At 43.1% G+C, this 21,758-nt stretch overlaps 1 protein-coding gene across 1 annotated transcript in view; it reads left to right on the top strand.

Annotated features, from left to right (window-relative positions):
- The window catches only part of LOC115135869 (cell adhesion molecule DSCAM-like), a 134,245-nt gene that overhangs the window by 39,803 nt on the left and 72,684 nt on the right, over window positions 1-21,758 (top strand). Inside the window, exons 2-4 of the mRNA XM_029671022.2 lie at window positions 17,205-17,351; window positions 17,592-17,870; window positions 18,039-18,314. Of these exons, the coding sequence (XP_029526882.2) occupies window positions 17,205-17,351; window positions 17,592-17,870; window positions 18,039-18,314 (702 nt within the window). The remainder of the gene's footprint in view (window positions 1-17,204; window positions 17,352-17,591; window positions 17,871-18,038; window positions 18,315-21,758) is intronic.

Below are 21,758 nucleotides of genomic sequence, written 5' to 3'. Positions count from 1 at the left end.
GTCACGTATACTCCCTCTCCGGCCTCTAGGTCATCAGGCTTTTGATTATCCCGCACACCTGTCACCATTGTCAAGCACACCTGCGCCTCATGACACTCACCTGGACTCCATCACCTCCTTGATTATCTTCCCTTGGTTCTTGGTTCTTTCCTCAGGTGTTATTGACTCTGTTTCATGTAGGACCATTATTTGTTTTGTTTATTTACTAAAACACTGTCGTGTTACGAGAGACGTCATCACAGCGCACTCACTGTACTGTCTACACTCGGTTTGTTGTTTAAATTGAAACTTTTTCATTAAATCGATTTTAATCCGAACTAAAGTTTTGTTACTAAGGATTCCACAACGCGGTTAGCCTTTACGGCTGGGACTGCAAGTTTGTGTTGCTTTTTTTTTGCGTGGATTCCGCGAGTGCTAGCTGGCTGTTCTACAGACACCTGTCGTCGTGGAAAAGACTCATTGTTATCTTTTCGTAAAACAACTGGTTGCAGTATAGAGCCAATCTGGATACCAAGCAGATTCTGAGGGAAATCGACGAGTACCAACAGCTTTACGCTATGGAGGAACAACATATTCCTTCGTGGAAAGATCCGACCACCTCACAAAATAACTTTAACCCGACAAAAAAAAGAAAAACAGATTAATTTACAGACACGGATGATTTACTTACCATTGAGGTAGAGGCTAGTGCTCTGGCTGGAATCCATGCAACAATGTAAAAGTTGTGTGAGGAGGTAGCAGGGCTGAGGGGGAGTTTAGAGTTCAGCCAGAGTGACATTCTCAAGCTCCAACCAGAAAACAAGACACTCACAGCCAAGGTAAAAATACACGATTCCAACATGGATTGTCTACTCAGGGAAAACAGGGTGATGAAGGAGACGCTACTAGACATACAAAGTCAATTTTTTTCTTGGATACCTGAGGACGCATCCAATAATCCAGAGGGCGCAATCAGAGAATTCATGAAATCCCCATTTGAAACTTCCTATAAAGACTGTAAACAAGGTGGCTTTCCACCGAGTACACAGACTTGCAGCGACAAGACCAAGGGTCCCCGACCGATCAAAGTTTGAACACTACCAACAAAAGGAGCTGATCAAAAGCAGAGGAAGGGAGCTTAAAGGGACCAAATTCGGTCTCAATGACCAATTTCCAAAGGAGATAAACGAACGTCGTAAGAGACTGTATCCGGTACAAAGACAACAAAGAGAGAATGGTAAGTGTGTCTTTATCATTGTGGACAAACTCTTTATAGATGGACAGCTATTCCGAGACAGCTCCATAACACAGTGGCTGTACTAAATTCTACAGGGACTTCAGGTTATGAAAAAATAGAAGGTATGGGAACTGTTTAAAAATATCTGAACATTATGAAGTGGATATGAACACACACATACTCAACTACATGCTTGCTTACATATACGGACTTATACATACGCACACACACCTGATCTCGCTCTCTTCTCTCACTCTCTCTTTTCTCTTCTCTTCTCTCTCTCTATTGTCATGAACTGTTTTATCATTTAATGTGTTTATTGTTTGTCTATCTTTTTATGTATTTGTCTACAAGTTTATACATTGGGGCAAAAAAGTAATTAGTCAGCCACCAATTGTGCAAGTTCTCCCACTTAAAAAGATGAGAGGCCTGTAATTTTCATCATAGGTACACTTCAACTATGACAGACAAAATGAGAAGGAAAAAAATCCAGAAAATCACATTGTAGGATTTTTTATGAATTTATTTGCAAATTATTGTGGAAAATAAGTATTTGGTCACCTACAAACAAGCAAGATTTCTGGCTCTCACAGAGCTGTAACTTCTTCTTTAAGAGTCTCCTCTGTCCTCCACTCGTTAGTTGGATTTTCATAGGTGTGTTAAGAGGTTTAGCTAGGGGCGGCTTCACTGGTTATCAGAGGTTGCATTGACATCACATTTTACAATACAGAATTTGTAAAAACAACAACAAAAAAACTGTTTGGACATGAAAGTGGGCAGGTGTTTGTGTGTGTGTGCATGTGGAATCCCCTCTCTCTCTCTCTCTCTCTCTCTCTCTCTCTCTGGAGAGAGGCCCACTTGTTTGTCATGTGCATAGAAAGCTCATTTGTTTCCAAATGTGGCATCATTTTGGGTGTTCAGATCATAGATTGTAATTGAATAGATAATGATAGCTTCCTTAATGCTTGCCAGTGTGGTGCGGTAGCCCTATGCACAAAGGTTTCACATCAGTGCAGCTGAGAGGGGAATACTATACATATTCATGAGGTATACAGCTGAGGCCCAACACTGGGGCCATTTAGCATTGGCCAGGGAGAAGCCAATGATAGCATTGTAAATGCACAGCCATCAGTGGCTTAATGACTTGAGTCTAACACTGGCCAATTAGGACGCACAGTCACTCACCATGGCCCAATGGCCCCTGTTCATTTCTGAAGAAAAGAGGCTGAAACGAGCCCGTCACATCCAGACACGTGGCGCTTTTGTATGTTTGCATGCGTGTGAGTTGGCCATGAAAGAGCAAAAGAACCAAAGAACCTCAGCTCCAAAACATAGAAACCTTAGCTTCAATACAAACTGCTTCAGTACAGTAGGACTGTGTGTAGTAGACAGCACGGAACTGCTTTAAGTTAGTCCTAATGAGCAGTGTGGGCATTGAGACAGTTGTGCTCATCACAACATCATCATGCCCTTAAGCCACTACTGTGTGTGTCTGTACGTGTGTGTGACCCTATTTTAGCAATTCTTGTATCTAGGGAACATCGTCTCGGCCTGCTCTTGTCATGGGGTTGTACTGTAGATGATAATTGATTTGTTTTTAAAATCATTTTTAATGCCTTGATCCTCGTTAGATATATCAATATATGAATGTTACATATAAATTTAAAACATGCCGTGCAGTGACCAACAACAGACAGTAGTGAGTGATTGATACAGTCTCTTGCTCCAGGACATCGTTAGTTAAACTATTATTGTCTTGTCACTGGGACAATGTTAAACGTCCATCCAAAGTTAATAGCAGTAGTGTGTGTTCAGTCAGGCAGAATATGACATCTTTATCCTCCACGCAGGCGTACATACATACGGAGTGAAAGAGTGAGTCATTAGCCCCAGGCTACTGTGACTAGTTAATGAAGAGAGAGATGTTGCTCCTGATTATCACCATGTAGAGAAACTGTTACTCACTCAACTCTGCATACATAATGTACATCTACACTACATGGCTGGGTTCAATGTTAGATCGTCTAACTTGCCTTCCATTGTTCCCAAAATGTAAGCTCAACCAGGTAAGAGAGACGAACATATACTGTAGCTAGAGAAAATGTGATGTATCTGTGTAAATCTGTATGTGTGTGTGCACTAACTTATCGTCCGTGTATGTGTTTCTATTGTGTGCTTAGTACAGTATGCAGACAATTGTTTGGTGGGAAGGTTCTGGGAGAGGGATAGCGTTGCCCTGACAACCCCAGCAGCTGTCAACAGCTTCCTGTAATGGTGACAAATGGTGGTTATTACAGGAGGGGTAATGTGGCGGGATCCCCCTCTACTGTTCTGTACAGTACATTGCTGCGATATAGATACACAGCTACTTCTGAGGCCTGCTAATCACAGTACAGTCAGTCCCTCTTCTACTCTTCTACTCTTACATACAGTGCATTCGGAAAGCATTCAGACCCCTTCAGTTTTCCAAAATGTTTTTACATTAAAGCCTTATTCTAAAATGTGTTTTTCCCCCTCATCAATCTACACACAATACCCCATAATGTCAAAGCATAAACAGTTTCATTTTTATTTTGAGCTAATTCAATAAAAATAAACAACTGAAATATTACATTTACATAAGTATTCAGACCCTTTACTCGGTACTTTGTTGAAGCACCTTTGGCAGCAATTACAGCTTAGATTCTTCTTGAGTATGACGCTACAAGCTTGTATTATGCCAACATTCCAGCTAGCCTAGTGGTTAAGAGTGTTGGGCCAGTAACCGAAAGCCGACAAGGTGAAAAATCTGTTGATGTGCACTTAACCCTAATTGATCCTGTAAGTCACTCTTGATATGAGTGTCTGCTAAATGACTAAAATGTAAATGTATTTTGGGAATTTATCCCATTCGTCACTGCAGATCCTCTCAAGCTCTGTTAGGTTGGATGGGGAGTGTTGTGCACAGCCAAGGTTGTTGTCCTGTTGGAAGGGGAACCTTCACCCCAGTCTGAAGTCCTGAGTACTCTGAAGCAGGTTTTCATCAAGGATCTCGCTGTACTTTGCTCCATTCATCTTTCCATCAATCCTGACTAGTCTCCCAGTCCCTGCTGCTGAAAAACATCCCCACAGTATGTTGCTTCCACCACCATGCTTCACCGTAGGCATGGTATTGGCCAGGTGATGAGCAGTGCCTGGTTTCCTCCAGATGTGACGCTTTGTCATTCAGGCCAAAGATATACATATTGGTTTCATCAGACCAGAGAATCTTGTTTCTCATGGTCAGAGTCCTTTAGGTGCCTTTTGGCAAACTCCAAGCTGGCTGTCATGTGCCTTTTACTGAGGAGTGGCTTCCGTCTGGCCACTCTATCATAAAGGCCTGATTGGTGGCGCGCTGCAGAGATGGTTGTCCTTCTGGAAGGTTCTCCCATCTCCACAGAGGAACTCTGGAGCTCTGGCAAAGTGACCATATGGTTCTTGGTCACCTCCCTGACCAAGGCCTTTTTCCCCTGATTGCTCAGTTTAGCTGGGCGGCCAGCTCTAGGAAGAGTCTTGGTGGTTCCAAACCTCTTCCATTTAAGAATGATGTAGACCGCTTTGTTCTTGGGGACCTTCAATGCTGCAGAAATGTTTTGCTACCCTTCCCCAGATCTGTGCCTCAACACAATCCTGTCTCGGAGCTCTACAATTCCTTTGACCTCATGGCTTGGTTTTTGCTCTGACATGCACTGTCAACTGTGGGACCTTAAATATACAGGTGTGTGCCTTTCCAAATCATGTCCAATCAATTGAATTTACCACAGGTAGACTCCAATCAAGTTGTAGAAGCATCTCAAGGATGATCAATGGGAACAGGATGCACCTGAGCTTAATTTCGAGTCTCATAGTAAAGGGTCTGAATACTTATGTAAATAAGCTATTTCTGTTTTCGCTTTGTCATTATGGGGTATTGTGTGTAGATTGATGAGGGAAGAAATTATGTAATCCATTTTAGAATAAGGCTGTAACGTAACAAAATGTGGAATAAGTGAAGGGGTCTGAATACTTTCCGAATGCACTGTATACAGGACAGGACTTACTGTACACAGCAGTCCTGGGTTGAAAATAATTATAGTATGTGGAATCTTGCGAATACTTAAAAGAGTCTTTCAGAAGTGGAGAGAACATGATAATTATGCAGTTCATGTCTTTTCAACAGCAGGTTCAAGTCTCAGCGCAGCAGGGAACACGCACGCGCGCATACACACAGAGGGAGTGAAGACAGAGAGAGCGTGTAGAGGATATATTATAGATGCAGATAGCTGCAGGAGGGCCAGCATACTGCTGTTAATGTTAGGTAGTGTGACTGACTGGCCAAGGTTACAGTGACAGTAATAACCCCTGTCTCAGGGCGTGAACCCACCTCCACTCCCCAACACGGCACAGACAGCCTGGCAGAGACAGCCTGGCAGAGACAGCCTGGCAGAGACAGCCTGGCAAAGAGCACCAGCTACAGTTAACAGGCTGGCTCTAGAGGGAAAGGGCTTCTGCCCTCCTTGGAGGAGAATCAGAATGATGATGAAGCCAATTTCTATTTTTGTTGTTGAAAGATAGCTGGGCTGTAGTTTTTATTTATGCGAGCGTGCTGATCAGCTGCCATGGTTCAGTTCAAAAGTGATTAAGAAAGTCTTTATGCTCCTAAAAGACAGCTTGCATTGTGACATTATACTATTAACTCAGCGACGGGATGAGAAAAATGTTTGTGAAAGAAGCATTTAAATGCCCAACTATGTCTCTCCTCCCATTTAGACAGAGACAGAGAGCGAGTCTGTGAGGTCAGATTCTTCAGGCGCCTGATGGGATCTGTCAACCAGATATGGTGAACATTTTTTTGATAATTGCTCTGCCTGGCCATGATCTGTATTAGCATATGAAAGTTGTCTTCTCTTTTTTTCTTCTCTTTCTTGCACAGGGAGTACATTGGTGCATGCTAATTTGTAAGTAATTTCAGATGACAGAGTGGTTGTATTCCAGAGGTTCTCTCTCGCTCTCTCGCGCTCTCTCGCGCTCTCTCGCTCTCTCTCTCGCTCTCTCTCTCTCTCTCTCTCTCCTTGTGTCTGTATTAGTGTACAATCAGCAGAAGCCTCAGTGCTGAGCTGCATGTCCTAGGCGGCGGTGTTGACAGGCATGGAGAAAGCCACCTTTTAGGCAGATGGCATTTGTCACCCAGCAAGTATAGGTCAGCCTGCAGAAAGAGCTCAACAATGTCTTCACATGATTTGTTATTGTTATTCATTTTTCAAATCAAATCAAATCAAATTTTATTTGTCACATACACATGGTTAGCAGATGTTAGTGCGAGTGTAGCGAAATGCTTGTGCTTCTAGTTCCGACAATGCAGTAATAACCAACAAGTAATCTAGCTAACAATTCCAAAACTACTACCTTATAGACACAAGTGTAAGGGGATAAAGAATATGTACATAAAGATATATGAATGAGTGATGGTACAGAGCGGCATAGGCAAGTTACAGTAGATGGTATTGAGTGCAGTATATACATATGAGATGAGTATGTAAACAAAGTGGCATAGTTAAAGTGGCTAGTGATACATGTATTACATAAGGATGCAGTAGATGATATAGAGTACAGTATATACATATACATATGAGATGAATAATGTAGGGTATGTAAACATTATATTAGGTAGCATTGTTTAAAGTGATTAGTGATATATTTTACATCATTTCCCATCAATTCCCATTATTAAAGTGGCTGGAGTTGAGTCAGTGTGTTGGCAGCAGCCACTCAATGTTAGTGGTGGCTGTTTAACAGTCTGATGGCCTTGAGATAGAAGCTGTTTTTCAGTCTCTCGGTCCCAGCTTTGATGCACCTGTACTGACCTCGCCTTCTGGATGATAGCGGGGTGAACAGGCAGTGGCTCGGGTGGTTGTTGTCCTTGATGATCTTTATGGCCTTCCTGTGACATCGGGTGGTGTAGGTGTCCTGGAGGGCAGGTAGTTTGCCCCCGGTGATGCGTTGTGCAGACCTCACTACCCTCTGGAGAGCCTTACGGTTGTGGGCGGAGCAGTTGCCGTACCAGGCGGTGATACAGCCCGACAGGATGCTCTCGATTGTGCATCTGTAGAAGTTCGTGAGTGCTTTTGGTGACAAGCCAAATTTCTTCAGCCTCCTGAGGTTGAAGAGGCGCTGCTGCACCTTCTTCACGATGCTGTCTGTGTGGGTGGACCAATTCAGTTTGTCTGTGATGTGTGCGCCGAGGAACTTAAAACTTACTACCCACTCCACTACTGTTCCATCGATGTGGATAGGGGGGTGTTCCCTCTGCTGTTTCCTGAAGTCCACAATCATCTCCTTAGTTTTGTTGACGTTGAGTGTGAGGTTATTTTCCTGACACCACACTCCGAGGGCCCTCACCTCCTCCCTGTAGGCCGTCTCGTCTTTGTTGGTAATCAAGCCTACCACTGTTGTGTCGTCCGCAAACTTGATGATTGAGTTGGAGGCGTGCGTGGCCACGCAGTCGTGGGTGAACAGGGAGTACAGGAGAGGGCTCAGAACGCACCCTTGTGGGGCCCCAGTGTTGAGGATCAGCGGGGTGGAGATGTTGTTGCCTACCCTCACCACCTGGGGGCGGCCCTTCAGGAAGTCCAGTACCCAGTTGCACAGGGCGGGGTCGAGACCCAGGGTCTCGAGCTTGATGACGAGCTTGGAGGGCACTATGGTGTTAAATGCCGAGCTGTAGTCGATGAACAGCATTCTCACATAGGTATTCCTCTTGTCCAGATGGGTTAGGGCAGTGTGCAGTGTGGTTGTGTGTAATATTGTTGAATTTGTTGAATTTGTTGAATTTCTATCCATGGATGTGATTTCGTAAAGTTTCAGCAAAATCCTCCACTGTAGAGAATACAGAGTCTATGTGAAAGCTCTGCAGCTTGTATGAGGAACAATTGAATATATTGTGGAAACTCACAGAAGGGGGACTTGTGTCCCTGACTATGGCCATGCCAAGCACCTGGCTAGAGGAAGGAGAGGGGAAGGGGGTGGAAGGGGCTTGGTGCCACCTGGGGTTGGTGATGCCATTTACCATACTCGGACACACACAGATACTTTCACACACACACACACACACACACACACACACACACACACACACACACACACACACACACACACACACACACACACACACACACACACACACACAGCTTTGCGTTATCACAGAGCTTTGCGTTATCACAGAGGGCTCTCTCTCTCTTTCTCAGACCTTATTTGTGTTAGTATGCAGCAGGCGGACTGGGGGAGCAGGGGAGGGCACAGTAGAGTGCTGTGGATTGTTATAATTGACCAAGCATCTGTGTAGCCCTGTGTTGCAGAGACACGTTCACACACACACACACACACACACACACTAACAGGGCCATTTTTTTCTCAGACACACAATGCTCCTTGATAGTGAACATGGTGTTAGAGAGGGGGAGTTGGGAGAGAGAGTGGAAAAAGAGAGAGAGTGGGATGAGGTGAAGGAGGGTCTTCTCCTTTAAAGCGTGGTCCCAGCTAGGATCCATCTCTCAGCAGAGCAGAGACACGGTGTGAGAAAGGGAGGGACACAGACAGAGAGGACTGGGGTATGAGGTCAGATGTATGGACAAATGTTTTGTCTCTATGGTTACTGTAGTAGGGGACAGTAGAACATTCCAAATGCTAAATTATCACCAAATAATTGTTTAAAAAATGTATTGATTAATTGGGCTTGAGAAAATAAATATGATCATGGATGGTTGTAGAGAGAAACCCCTAAGTTTGCACCAGGAATCTGATTTCAGCCCTGCACTGAGAGGAGGAGTGGCGATTCAATATACAACAATCTAGAGCGTCTGTGTGTGTGTATTTGTGTGTGTCACAGACCCCCAGTGCTGGTGCTGTTTTAACAGGCTTTTGAAGCGCATGCACACACCCCTCACATGAATCAGAAATCTGATTACAGCCCTGCACTGAGAGGAGGAGAGGGATTCAACAATATAGCTGCTCTCTGTGTGTGTTTGTGTGTGAGTGAGCAATACTTTGTGTGTGTGTGTGTGTGTGTGTGTGTGTGTGTGTGTGTGTGTGTGTGTGTTTGTCACTAACCCAGCACTCGTGCTGTTTTAACATGCATTGGAAGCGTGCATGCACACACACACACACACACCGTGCTTCACCCTCACATTACCCATGGATGAAGGGCAGTCTGTTTTAATGAAAGCGCCTCTCATTCATAAACCCATAGAACCAAATCTTGTCACCTTTCGACATCTAGCAGCTTGTCAGGCAAGGTTCAGGAGAAGGTGAGAAGAGAAGAAGGAGGAGAAAGAAAGACAGGAGAGACTGACTGCTTCCCCCTCTGATAACACACACACAGATGTATGCACACTCTCCTTTCCCCCTTATTTTACCAGTGGTTGCTTGTCACACACAACTGCAGCTAGACCACAAGCTGAAAAGCCCTTCAGGATATCAAATCCATGCTCTAACTAGGTCAACGCTCGCTCCTCACAATACACTGCTGCTTCATCCTCCTCGTCTCCCTCTCTCTCCTTCTCTAGCTATCTTTCTCTCTTTCTCTCTCCTTCTCTAGCTATCTTTCTCTCTCTCCTTCTCTAGCTATCTTTCTCTCTTTCTCTCTCTCTCTCTCTCTCTCTCTCCTCTAGCTATCTTTCTCTCTTTCTCTCTCTCTCCTCTAGCTATCTTTCTCTCTCTCTCCTTCTCTAGCTATCTTTCTCTCTTTCTCTCTCTCTCTCTCTCCTCTAGCTGTCTTTCTCTCTTTCTCTCTCTCTCCTCTAGCTATCTTTCTCTCTTTCTCTCTCTCTCCTTCTCTAGCTATCTTTCTCTCTTTCTCTCTCTCTCCTTCTCTAGCTATCTTTCTCTCTTTCTCTCTCTCTCTCCTTCTCTAGCTATCTTTATCTCTCTCTCCTTCTCTAACTATCTTTATCTCTCTCCTTCTCTAACTATCTTTCTCTCGCTCACTCCTTCTCTACCTATCTTTCTCTCTCTCGCTCTCTCCTTCTCTAGCTATCTTTCTCTCTTTCTCTCGCTCTCTCCTTCTCTAGCTATCTTTCTCTTTCTCTCGCTCTCTTCTCTACCTATCTTTCTCTTTCTCTCGCTCTCGCTCTCTCCTCTAGCTATCTTTCTCTCTTTCTCTCGCTCTCTCCTTCTCTAGCTGTCTTTCTCTCGCTCTCTCCTTCTCTAGCTGTCTTTCTCTCGCTCTCTCCTTCTCTAGCTGTCTTTCTCTCTTTCTCTCTCTCTATTTCAGTTTTTCTCCGTGTGTATGTTTTTTCTCCTTCTTTATTTCAACTCTCTTCTTTCTATTAAATGTAAACCACCACAAGGTTGAATCAATGTTTAATTAAACATCAATTACATGAACAGAGGATCATTTGACTGCTTTCTTTGGATTATTGTAGCATTCTATACAAAGGCCAATTCCACTGGGCACGAACTGGTAGAATAAATGTTGTTTCAACATAATGTGTCAACGTATTGTGACGTGGAATCTAAAAACACTAGATTTGAAAAGAGTAATAAACTGTTGTTTTGAGAGTGAAATGTCAACTATCATCATCATGGTAATCATCATGGTTACCAAATTTCACCAAATTTCAACCTTGAATTTGTACCTGGTATTTTGTTACGTTGTGAACCAAACACAATTCAATATTACTTTTGTAATGCAGTAAAGAGTCTAAAGTTAAGGTTATTGCAGGTCTGTGGAGATCTTCACAATTGCTGTAATAATCTGTGCAGAATCTCGAACGGAATTGATCACTTGAACCATGTACAGTTGAAGTCAGAAGTTTACATACACCTTAGCCAAATACATTTAAACTCAGTTTTTCTCAATTCCTGACAAGTAATCCTAATAAAAATTCCCTGTCTTAGGTCAGTTAGATCACCACTTTATTTTAAGAATGTGAGATGTCAGAATAATAGTATAGAGAATTAAATAAATCTGCTTTTATTTCATTCATCACATTCCCAGTGGGTCAGAAGTTTACATACACTCAATTAGTATTTGGTAGTACTGCCTTTAAATTGTTTAACATGGGTCAAACGTTTCTGGTAGCCTTCCACAAGCTTCCCACAATAAGTTGGGTGAATTGACAGAGCTGGTGTAACTGAGTCAGGTTTGTAGGCTTCCTTGCTCACACATGCTTTTTCAGTTCTGCCCACAACTTTTCTATAGGATTGAGGTCAGGGCTTTGTGATGGCCACTCCAATACCTTGACTTTGTTTTCCTTAAGCCATTTTGCCACAACTTCAGAAGTATGGTTGGGGTCATTGTCCATTTGGAAGACCCATTTGCGACCAAGCTGTATCTTCCTGACTGATGTCTTGAGATTTTGCTTCAATATATCCACATAATTTTCCTCCCTCATGATGCCATCTAGTTTGTGAAGTGCACCAGTCCCTCTTGCAGCAAAGCACCCCCACACCATTATGCTGCCACCCCCGTGTTTCACGGTTGGGATGGTGTTCTTCAGCTTGCAAGCCTCCCCCTTTTCCCTCCAAACATAATGATGGTCATTATGGGCAAACAGTTCTATTTTTGGACATGTCTCCAAAAAGTATGATATTTTTCCCCATGTGCAGCTGCAAACCGTAGTCTGGCTTTTTTATGGCAGTTTTGGAGCAGTGGCTTCTTCCTTGCTGAGCGGCCTTTCAGGTTATGTCGATTATAGGACCCATTTTACTGTGTATATAGATACTTTTGTACCTGTTTCCTCCAGCATCTTCACAAGGTCCTTTGCTGTTGTTCTGGGATTGATTTGCCCTTTTTGCACCAAAGTATGTTCATCTCTAGGAGACAGAACACGTCTCCTTCCTGAGTGGTATGATGGCTGCGTTGTCCCATGGTGTTTATACTTGCGTATTATTGTTTGTACAGATGAACGTGGTATCTTCAGGTGTTTGGAAATTGCTCCCAAGGATGAACCAGACTTGTGGAGGTCTACAATTATTTTTCTGAGGTCTTGGCTGATTTCTTTTGATTTCCCCATGATGTCAAGCAAAGAGGCACTGAGTTTGAAGGTAGGCCTTGAAATACATCCACATTTACACTTCCAATTGACTCAAATTATGTCATTTAGCCTATCAGAAGCTTCTAAAGCCATGACATCATTTTCTGGAATTTTCCGAGCTGTTTAAAGGCACAGTCAACTTAGTGTATGTAAACCTCTGACCGACTGGAATTGTGATACAGTGAAATAATATGTCTGTAAACAATTGTTGGAAAAAATACTTGTGTCATGCACAAAGTAGATGCCCTAACCGACTTGCCAAAACTATAGTTTGTTAACAAGAACTTAGTGGAGTGGTTGAGAATGGAGTTTTAATGACTCCAAGCTAAGTATATGTAAACTTCCGATTTCAACTGTACTTTTAATGTAATCTCAACTGCAATCCACGCCATAAAAAGGAATTCCCCTCGACCACGGCCACAAATTGGGGAAAACAAACATAATTTTCAATTGACCCAACTTGAGACAACTTCATAGTCAATTTTTAGTCTTACAGAAATAACAAAACATGCTGAAAAGCTGCTGTGTTGTTCTATGTACATGTTAACAGGTCAAGAATCCCGACCTACGCTTCACAATGCTTCCGGGTAGGTAAATGAGGTCTGCGAGAAGAGCCCTGTGGCTTCAGGCTATTTGGTGTGGGAGATTTGTGACTAAAATTACTATTTGTAGCCAAAGATTTTTTTATAGCTAACCCAAGATAGACAAGAGTCTGTCATTTCCAATGGGAGCAAATTAATCATAGTGGGCAGAACAAGCAAGAAGGTGGGCAGAGCCAAGCACGAGCTAGTGAGATCCTATTGGCATGTTCTAGGATGTATTTACATATTTCCATTAGGGAATGCCTACTCTGTGAAGTGCGAGTGTGCAATAACTCAATTCGACCTTACACTCCTTCTAAACAACAAGATTTTTGAAAAACTTTAGCAAAGGGGAAAAGTCTACAAAATGCAGTACATTATGTTACAGATTCTAGTTTTGGAAACAGAAAGCTGTATGGAGATCAAATATTTAATCATTTACAAAATTAGCATAATGTCGATTGGAAATTCAGTGACGCAGATGGAACTATCCAAACAGATTTAAATCTCCCCGAAATGTTTATATTTGGTTGCTTTGACAACCAAACACAATTCAATATCACTTTTCAAATACAATAAAAAGCATATAAACTTGTCGACAAGTTAACAAATGATATGATAGATTCATGTTTCCAACTCAACCATCATTTTAAGTTAAAGAATGTGATTAAGCCAGTGGCTCAAATGTAACTATCCAAGCAGTAGATACATCTTCTTTAAATGCTGATATTTGGTTGAGTTGTCTTACTTATTGTATTACTTGTTGTATTACTTATATAATAGTACTTTTAATACAGTAAATAGTACTTTTAATACAGTAAATAGCCTATCTTACAACATTCAACCCTAAGATGAGTCACTTTGAATGTAATGTCAATGGCAACCCACTTGATTTGGTTCCGCTATTAGATGAAGCAACGTGATAACACATTCATTTGGTGTATACATTTTTTTTTTGCTGTGCTTTTAAATAGTTGATAGCGCAGTTATAGACATCAGAAATTGTTTTTCCATTGGAATTTTATTGTGCTTTTAGATGGTTGAAAGAATTTTGGCTGATTTTTGAGTGTGTGAATATAGATTGTAACAAGGAATGTGCATTTTTGCCCGTTCAAGACGATTCAATGCATATTTATAGTAGATACATGTTTTCCAATACGATACAGGAACGAAACGTTTTAGCTTTAAACGATTCGGTTTGATTAGAGGAATGGATCGATGCGGTGTGTGTGTGTGTGTGTGTGTGTGTGTGTGTGTGTGTGTGTGTGTGTGTGTGTGTGTGTGTGTGTGTAAACATTAAGAACACCTGCTTTTTTCATGACATGGACTGACCAGGTGAAAGCTATGATCCCTTACTGGTGTCACCTGTTAAATCTACTTGAATCCATGTAGATAAGGGGAGGAGACAGGTTAAAGTAGGACTTTTAAGCCTTGAGGCATGTATTGTGTATGTGTGCCATTCAGAGGGTGAATGGGCAAGACAAAACATTTAAGTGCTTTAGAATGGTATGGTAGTAGGTGCCAGGTTTGAGTGGGTCAAGAACTGCAGTGTTGCTGGGTTTTTCACGCTCAACCATTTCCCGTGTGTATCAAGAATGGTCCACCACCCAATGGACATCCAGCCAATTTGACATCACTGTGGGAAGCATTGGAGTCACCATGGGCCAGCATCGCGTAGAATGCTTTCGACACCTTGTAGAGTCCGCCCATGTCTTGACAAATTGAGACTGTTCTGAGGGCAACTCAATATTAGGAAGATATTATTTTATTTTTTATTTTGAAATCATCATCACCCACTAATTAATTTCACATTTCTGAAGATTAAAAGCGTTAGCTTCTCTTTTTCTCCCTCTTGGACCATGCAGTGCGTTAGCTTCTCTTTTTCTCCCTCTTGGACCATGCAGTACGTTAGCTTCTCTTTTTCTCCCTCTTGGACCATGCAGTGCGTTAGCTTCTCTTTTTCTCCCTCTTGGACCATGCAGGGCGTTAGCTTCTCTTTTTCTCCCTCTTGGACCATGCAGGGCGTTAGCTTCTCTTTTCTCCCTCTTGGACCATGCAGTGCGTTAGCTTCTCTTTTGGACCATGCAGTGCGTTAGTCTCCTCCCTCTTGGACCATGCAGTGCGTTAGCTTCTCTTTTTCTCCCTCTTGGACCATGCAGTGCGTTAGCTTCTCTTTTTCTCCCTCTTGGACCATGCAGTGCGTTAGCTTCTCTTTTTCTCCCTCTTGGACCATGCAGGGCGTTAGCTTCTCTTTGTCTCCCTCTTGGACCATGCAGTGCGGGTAGCAAAAGAGATTGCTGTCCTCGTTATGAAATGATCAACTTTACTCTGTATATCTAAAAATATAAATTCTGATTGTTTCAAACCAAATATCCCAAACTTTTGCTGATGGTGAACCTGAACAATCCAAATAAAATGTCATGCAAGCGCCGATCAGCATGTAGCCTACTTATAGCCAGATGAGAGTTGTTTCCAGCAGTAGTTTAGGCTACTGTAAAACACATTTTTTATTTGATAAAAATAAATGATATTGTTTGTCACTCAACTAATAAAGCCTAATAATATGCAAGCCATGTAATACATATTTGAATGTTGAAGGTGACACAAACATGTGCCACATCAGGAATAGGTCTACCTCTCATTGGTCAACTTGCGAAGCTGCACACAGTGTGCAGTTAGGCTGCTGATATTGCCTGGGGTTGTTCAGCATGCAAAATGACTTGTAGATTAACGACTGTCAACATCATGTGCAGCTTAGTTTGACGCTGAAGGAGAGGATGCATTTGTCACAGAAGATTAAAGGTATTTTTGGAAGCTAGAAAGAAAGTAATATGAGCAAAATATTTTAGTGAACCAGTGATTGGTAATGTTTGAATTGATTTTCTGATCGATGCATGCTACATTTGGATCGGTTTGGAGTTTGTTAGACTGCCACAACATGCACTCGTATCTTAAACATTTGAACCGGGGTCCTATGCTTATTGTGAATCAATTCCTAGTTGTAATCTCATTGGTCACCGTCTCAACAAAATATTACCCAATTATCCACATTGAAATGACGTGGCCCAGTGGAAAAACAATACAGCATGTCGCATACAAATGTTTCCCTTTCTGTGTCAAAAATCACATTTGGGCAAAATATGTTGAAAATAGTGTAGATTGAAGCAGTGCTGTAATGGGTTTTGTGTTTTTGAGACAATATTCTATAAGAGGTGTCGGTCACTGAACTGATTCTCATAGCTTCAATACTGACTGGCATAGGCTAGATGGGAAGGAAATGGGAGGTACTCTACACATGCCATCCCCAACACCAACCGAAACATTATCCTCTATCATCTGTGACTGAGGAATATCCTCCCAGCCTGCTTTGACAGCTCCGGCAGACATCAGGCATTAGCCCTCCTTCACGTTGACGACCCCCCGCCCCCCATTCCCAGCTTTCCCACAAATTAGCATGATGTTAGCACAACCGACCTGAGCTGCGCCGTGCCACGATGCCATATCAAAGCTCTGTGCGATCTCTATCCCTGGGTCCCTCTGCTTTAGTCTGAGAAAGAGAGAGAGAGAGAGAGTGCTACATGATAAAGAGCTGTGTTAGACTGACACAACACAACACACAGCCCTGTCATATTTCCTCTCAGATGTGTTCATCTAAATGGGCTGGAACTGGTGTTCAGTGTTTGTAGTCTCATGGCCAGGCAAATATTTACAAAGCCACTTTGATATTCTATATCAACTGTTAGTAGGGCTTTGAGTGTTTTTATAATGTCTACACAGGGTGGTGTTGTCAGACTTCAGCCACCCTAGTCAAAGACTGTTCTCTCTGCTACCGCACGGCAAGCGGTACCGGAGCGCCAAGTCTAGGTCCACGATGCTTCTAAACAGCTTCTACCCCCAAGCCATAGGACTACTGAACATCTATTCAAATGGCTACCCAGACTACTTGCATTGCCCCCCCTTTTACGCTACTGCTACTCTCTGTTATTATCTATGCCTAAGTCACTTTAATAACTCTACCCACATGTATATATTACCTCAATTACCTCGACTAACCGGTGCCCCCGCACATTGACTCTGTACCGGTACCCCCTGTATATAGCCTTGCTATTGTTATTTTACTGCTGCTCTTTAATTATTTGTTACTTTATTTCTTTTGTGTATGTTATATTCTTAACTGCATTGTTGGTTAAGGGCTTGTAAGTAAGCATTTCACTGTAAGGTCTACAATTGTTGTATTCGGCGCATGTGACAAATACAATTTGAATTGATTCCATTCTGGTGTGAATTTCAATTCAAAAGCAAAGCTATAGATGGTTGTACAGCATGTTTCTGTATGTACAGTATGTCTAACGATGTGATGTATGTTTTGCCTTGCAGCGCCTCGGTTCCTCAGCACCTCCACAGGAGCCCTGTACATCCTGGACGTGCAGAATGAGGATGGATTGTATAACTATAGGTGTATGACCCGCCACCGCTACACAGGAGAGACCAGGCAGAGCAACAGTGCACGTCTCTTTTTGTCAGGTAAGCAGAGGGACATTACAGCTTGGATGCCTTTCTGTTGTGCAAGTCTGGGTGCCAATGTTTGCATGGAATACACTCTGAATATTGCTAGGTTTGACTATTGTTTCCCTTCACTCATTTAATCTGAACCTGCTCCAAGCTAGTTAAAAGAGTATGGCTAACAATGCATACCTTTGACCATGCAACAGTATGCATTAAATATTGAATCCATCTCACCTTTGACCATTGCTCCTCCCTCAGACCCCACTAATTCGGCGCCGGCCATCCTGGATGGCTTTGAGCGTCGCGAGGTGATGACATCACACCGGGTGGAGCTCCCATGCAAGGCATCTGGTCACCCGGCCCCCAAATTCCGCTGGCTGAAGGACAACCGACCGCTGGAGCCGGACAGCCGCTTCAGGCAGAGTGTGACGGGCCTGCTGATCGAGAGGGCCCAGCCCAGTGACACGGGAAGCTACGTGTGTGAGGTGTGGAACAGCTATGGCAACGCAGAGGTGGTGGGGAGGCTGCAGGTCAAAGGTCAGTAATAGACTGTGTGCAGCATGTTGTGCTAAATGTACAGTATTATTTGTTGTTAATGTGTATCTAAGATGATGTTTGTCTTTGGAGTTTAAAATCCATTTCAGAGTTGATATGTATTTAGCTGACATAGAGAATGTCACATTGACATACGTGTAACTCTTCCAGAGCCGCTGAAGGCGGTGGTCAGCCCGAGGAAGGTGAAAGGCAGCGTGGGTAGCCAGGTGTCTCTGTCGTGCAGCGTGAGTGGCTCGGAGGAGTACGAGCTGTCCTGGTACCGGAATGGAGAGATCATCTACCCTGGAAACAGTGTCCGCATGACTGGAAACAACCGGGAGAACCTGGTCATGGCTGGGATGGCTAAGAGTGATGGAGGAGCCTACCAGTGCTTCGCCAGGAACGGCAAGATGTCCGCCCAGGACTTTGTCCAGGTCATCCTGGAAGGTCAGTACAATCAGTGGATGTCTGTGTGGTCAGGGAGTTATTTGATTACATATGAGTGATGTTACTGTGAATAACAGTAGGGAACGTCTCTGAATGTGGGTTTTTGTGTTTGGGTATTTGGGTGTTTTTAGTGTATATGTGCGCGTGAGCGTTATGTGACCATGCATAGTGTGTCCATATGTGAGTGTGTGCTTGCCTGCATGTTTTTGTGTATGTTTGTGTGACTATGCAGAATGGGGGAACACCAACCATTGATCAGGTGGGGTGGGTGTGTGTGTGTGTGTTTGTGTGTGTGTGTGTGTGTGTGGTGTGTGTGTGTTAATGAGAGCTGCAGTAAAGCCCTGCCACAGCCCCTGTTATTAGATTATCAGAACAAGCCTCACATTGCTCACATCGCCTGTGCTCCGTTGCTGGGGAAACTGTCTCCCATTGCCATGGACCAGTATAAAGACGGTATTGATCATCTATAATAGGGAGGAGGAGGAACAATTTCAAAACCTCTCTCCACTCAGTTCTCTCGCTGGCCCACGTGTGAAATCCATACAGTATGGAAATATACAGTATTAGCTTGAATGGACACTATGTGCTCATCATGATCCCCATACGGACATTTCAATATATTTAACTTCACGTAAAATATATTTAAAATACATGTACATTTGCATTTTTGCTCAAGTGCATGTAATGCCTGTGACAATTCCAGAAATGCATGGCTATGACATCTAGGGCTCTATTTTAACAAACCTAACGCAATGGTAAATCTAAGCACAGGTGGAAGCACAATAGGTTCAGGGGAGTGTAAAAAATATTTTTGCTATTTTCACTATCCCAATTATCGGCACACTTGCTGGCGTTGGTGCAGAAGGGCTGACTTTTGATGAATAAACAAGTTGTGGGTGTGTCAAGTCTCAGAACATGCTCCATGGCAAAATATGTGCTTGCTTTAAGTTGTGCATTTGTGGTATTTTATGTATTTCCTTGGAATCAACTCCAATGTTAGTCTGTTATAGTTTGTTAAATTATTTTCATTTTTAACTAGGTAAGCCAGTTAAGAACACATTTTTATTTACAATGGCTGCCTACACCGGCCAAACCTGGACGACACTGGGCCAATTGTTTCGCCACCCTATAGAACTCCTAATCATTGTCGGTTGTGATACAGCCTGGATTTGAACCAGGGTGTCTGTAGTGACACTAGCACTGAAATGCAGTGCCTTAGACCGTTGCGCCACTCAGGAGCCCAGAGTGAATGGAAACGGCTTACAGACACTAAATAACAAAATGAAGACCTATCTTTGCTAAATACATTCACTTGAACCCATTTGCAATTCATATTGTTCTAAGTAATTGCATAGCCTCAATAGCATTCACACTGATATAGGGGCTAGGGCCTACAGTAAATTACATTATGGCTTTGATTTGATTTGATTTTACGGCTCATCCAAACTTTTCATTGTAGCTGGACAAAGATCCAATATACAGTGCATATGGAAAATATTCAGACCCCTTGACCTTTTACAGATTTTTTTTACGTTACAGCCTTATTCTAAAATTGATTAAATTAAAATGAAAAAAAAAACAACTTATTTACGTAAGTATTCAGACCCTTTGCTACGTGACTCGAAAATGAGCTCAGGTGCATCCTGTTCCCGTTGATCATCCTTGAGATGTTTCTACAACTTGATTGGAGTCCACCTGTGGTAAATTCAATTGGTTGGACATGATTTGGAAAGGCACACACCTGTCTATATAAGGTCCCATAGTTGACAGTGCATGTCTGAGCCAAAACCAAGCCAAGAGGTTGAAGGAATTGCCCGTAGCAGACAGGATTGTGTCGAGGCACAGATCTGGTGAAGGGTAGAAAAACATTTCTGCAGCATTGAAGGTCCCCAAGAACACAGTTGCCTCCATCATACTTAAATGGAAGAGGTTTGGAACCACCAAGACTCTTCCTAGAGCTGGCTGGCCGGCCAGCCAAACTGACCAATCAGGCGAGAAGGGCCTTGGTCAGGGAGGTGACCAAGAATCTGATGGTCACTGACCAAGCTCCAGAGAACTTTCCAGAAGGACAACCATCTCTGCAGCACTCCACCAATCAGGCTTTTATGTTAGAGAGGCCAGACGGAAGCCACTCCTCAGTAAAAAAGTACTTGATAGCCCACTTGGAGTTTGTCAAAAAGCACCTAAAGGACTCTCAGACCATGAGATTCTCTGGTCTGATGAAACCGAGATTGAACTCTTTGGCCTGAATAACAAGTGTCACGTCTGGAGGAAACCTGGCACCATCCCTACGGTGAAGTATGATGGTGGCAGCATCAGGCTGTGGGGATGTTTGTCAGCGGCAGAGACTGGGAGACTAGTCAGGATTGAGGGAAAGATGAACAGAGCAAATTACAGCGATACTTGATGAAAACCTGCTCCAGAACGCTCAGGACCTCGGACTAGTTCACCTTCCAACAGGACAAAGACCCTAAGTACACAGCCAAGACAACTCAGGAGTGGCTTCGGGACTGAATGTCTTTCAGTGGCACAGCCAGACCCGGACTTGAACCTGATCTAACATCTCTGGAGAGACCTGCAAATAGCTGTGCAGCAACGCTCCGCTTCCAACCTGACAGCGCTTGAGAGGATCTGCAGAGGATGGGAGAAACTCCCCAAATACAGGTGTGCCAAGTTTCATACCCAAGACTTGAGGCTGTAATCGCTGCCAAAGTTGTTTCAACAAAGTACTGAGTAAAGGGTCTGAATACTTATGTAAATGTTACATTTCAGTTTTTTATGTTTAATAAATGTGCAAAAAAAAAATCTAAAAACCTGTTTTTGCTTTGTCATTATGGGATATAGTGTGTAGATTGAGGAAAACAAAGTGAAGGGGTCTGAATACTTTCTGAATGCACTGTAAATGCATTTAAATGCATTTGAGTGCTTTAGGTATGCTTTTGGCATGTGTTAAGTACAATAAAATCAATTTGGACAAAATGTATTGTAGCTGCGGCCACCTGTGGATCTGGAGGTGTGGCTTGTTGGAGGCGTGGCCTTGAGTGAGTTTTCGTTAGGCCACCCATCTGAGAAAGTGTCATGTCAGTTCATGTCTTATCTTGTACCTTGTTATTAAAGGTTTAGCTTGTACACTACCAGTTCTGTCTTAATGAGACTGACATACACAAAGTGTACAAAATATTGGGGATACCTTCCTAATATTGAGTTGCACCCCCTTTTGCCCTCAGAACAGCCTCAATTTCTTGGGGCATGGACTCTACGAGGTGTCGAAAGCGTTCCAAAGGGATGCTGGCCTATGTTGACTCCAATGCACAATCCAACAGTACTGTCAAGTTGGCTGGATGTCCTTTATGTGGTAGACCGTTCTTGATACACACAGTACCAAGTCCTGGTACCCCTGGTTGGGAACCACTGTACTAGAAGAAAAACCTCTCTAATCCACCT

The sequence above is a fragment of the Oncorhynchus nerka genome, linkage group LG10, assembly GCF_034236695.1.
Source record: "Oncorhynchus nerka isolate Pitt River linkage group LG10, Oner_Uvic_2.0, whole genome shotgun sequence".
Classification (NCBI taxonomy): domain Eukaryota; kingdom Metazoa; phylum Chordata; class Actinopteri; order Salmoniformes; family Salmonidae; genus Oncorhynchus; species Oncorhynchus nerka.
Note: the sequence above shows the minus strand (reverse complement) of the source record. Positions and strands in the feature narration are given on the sequence as shown.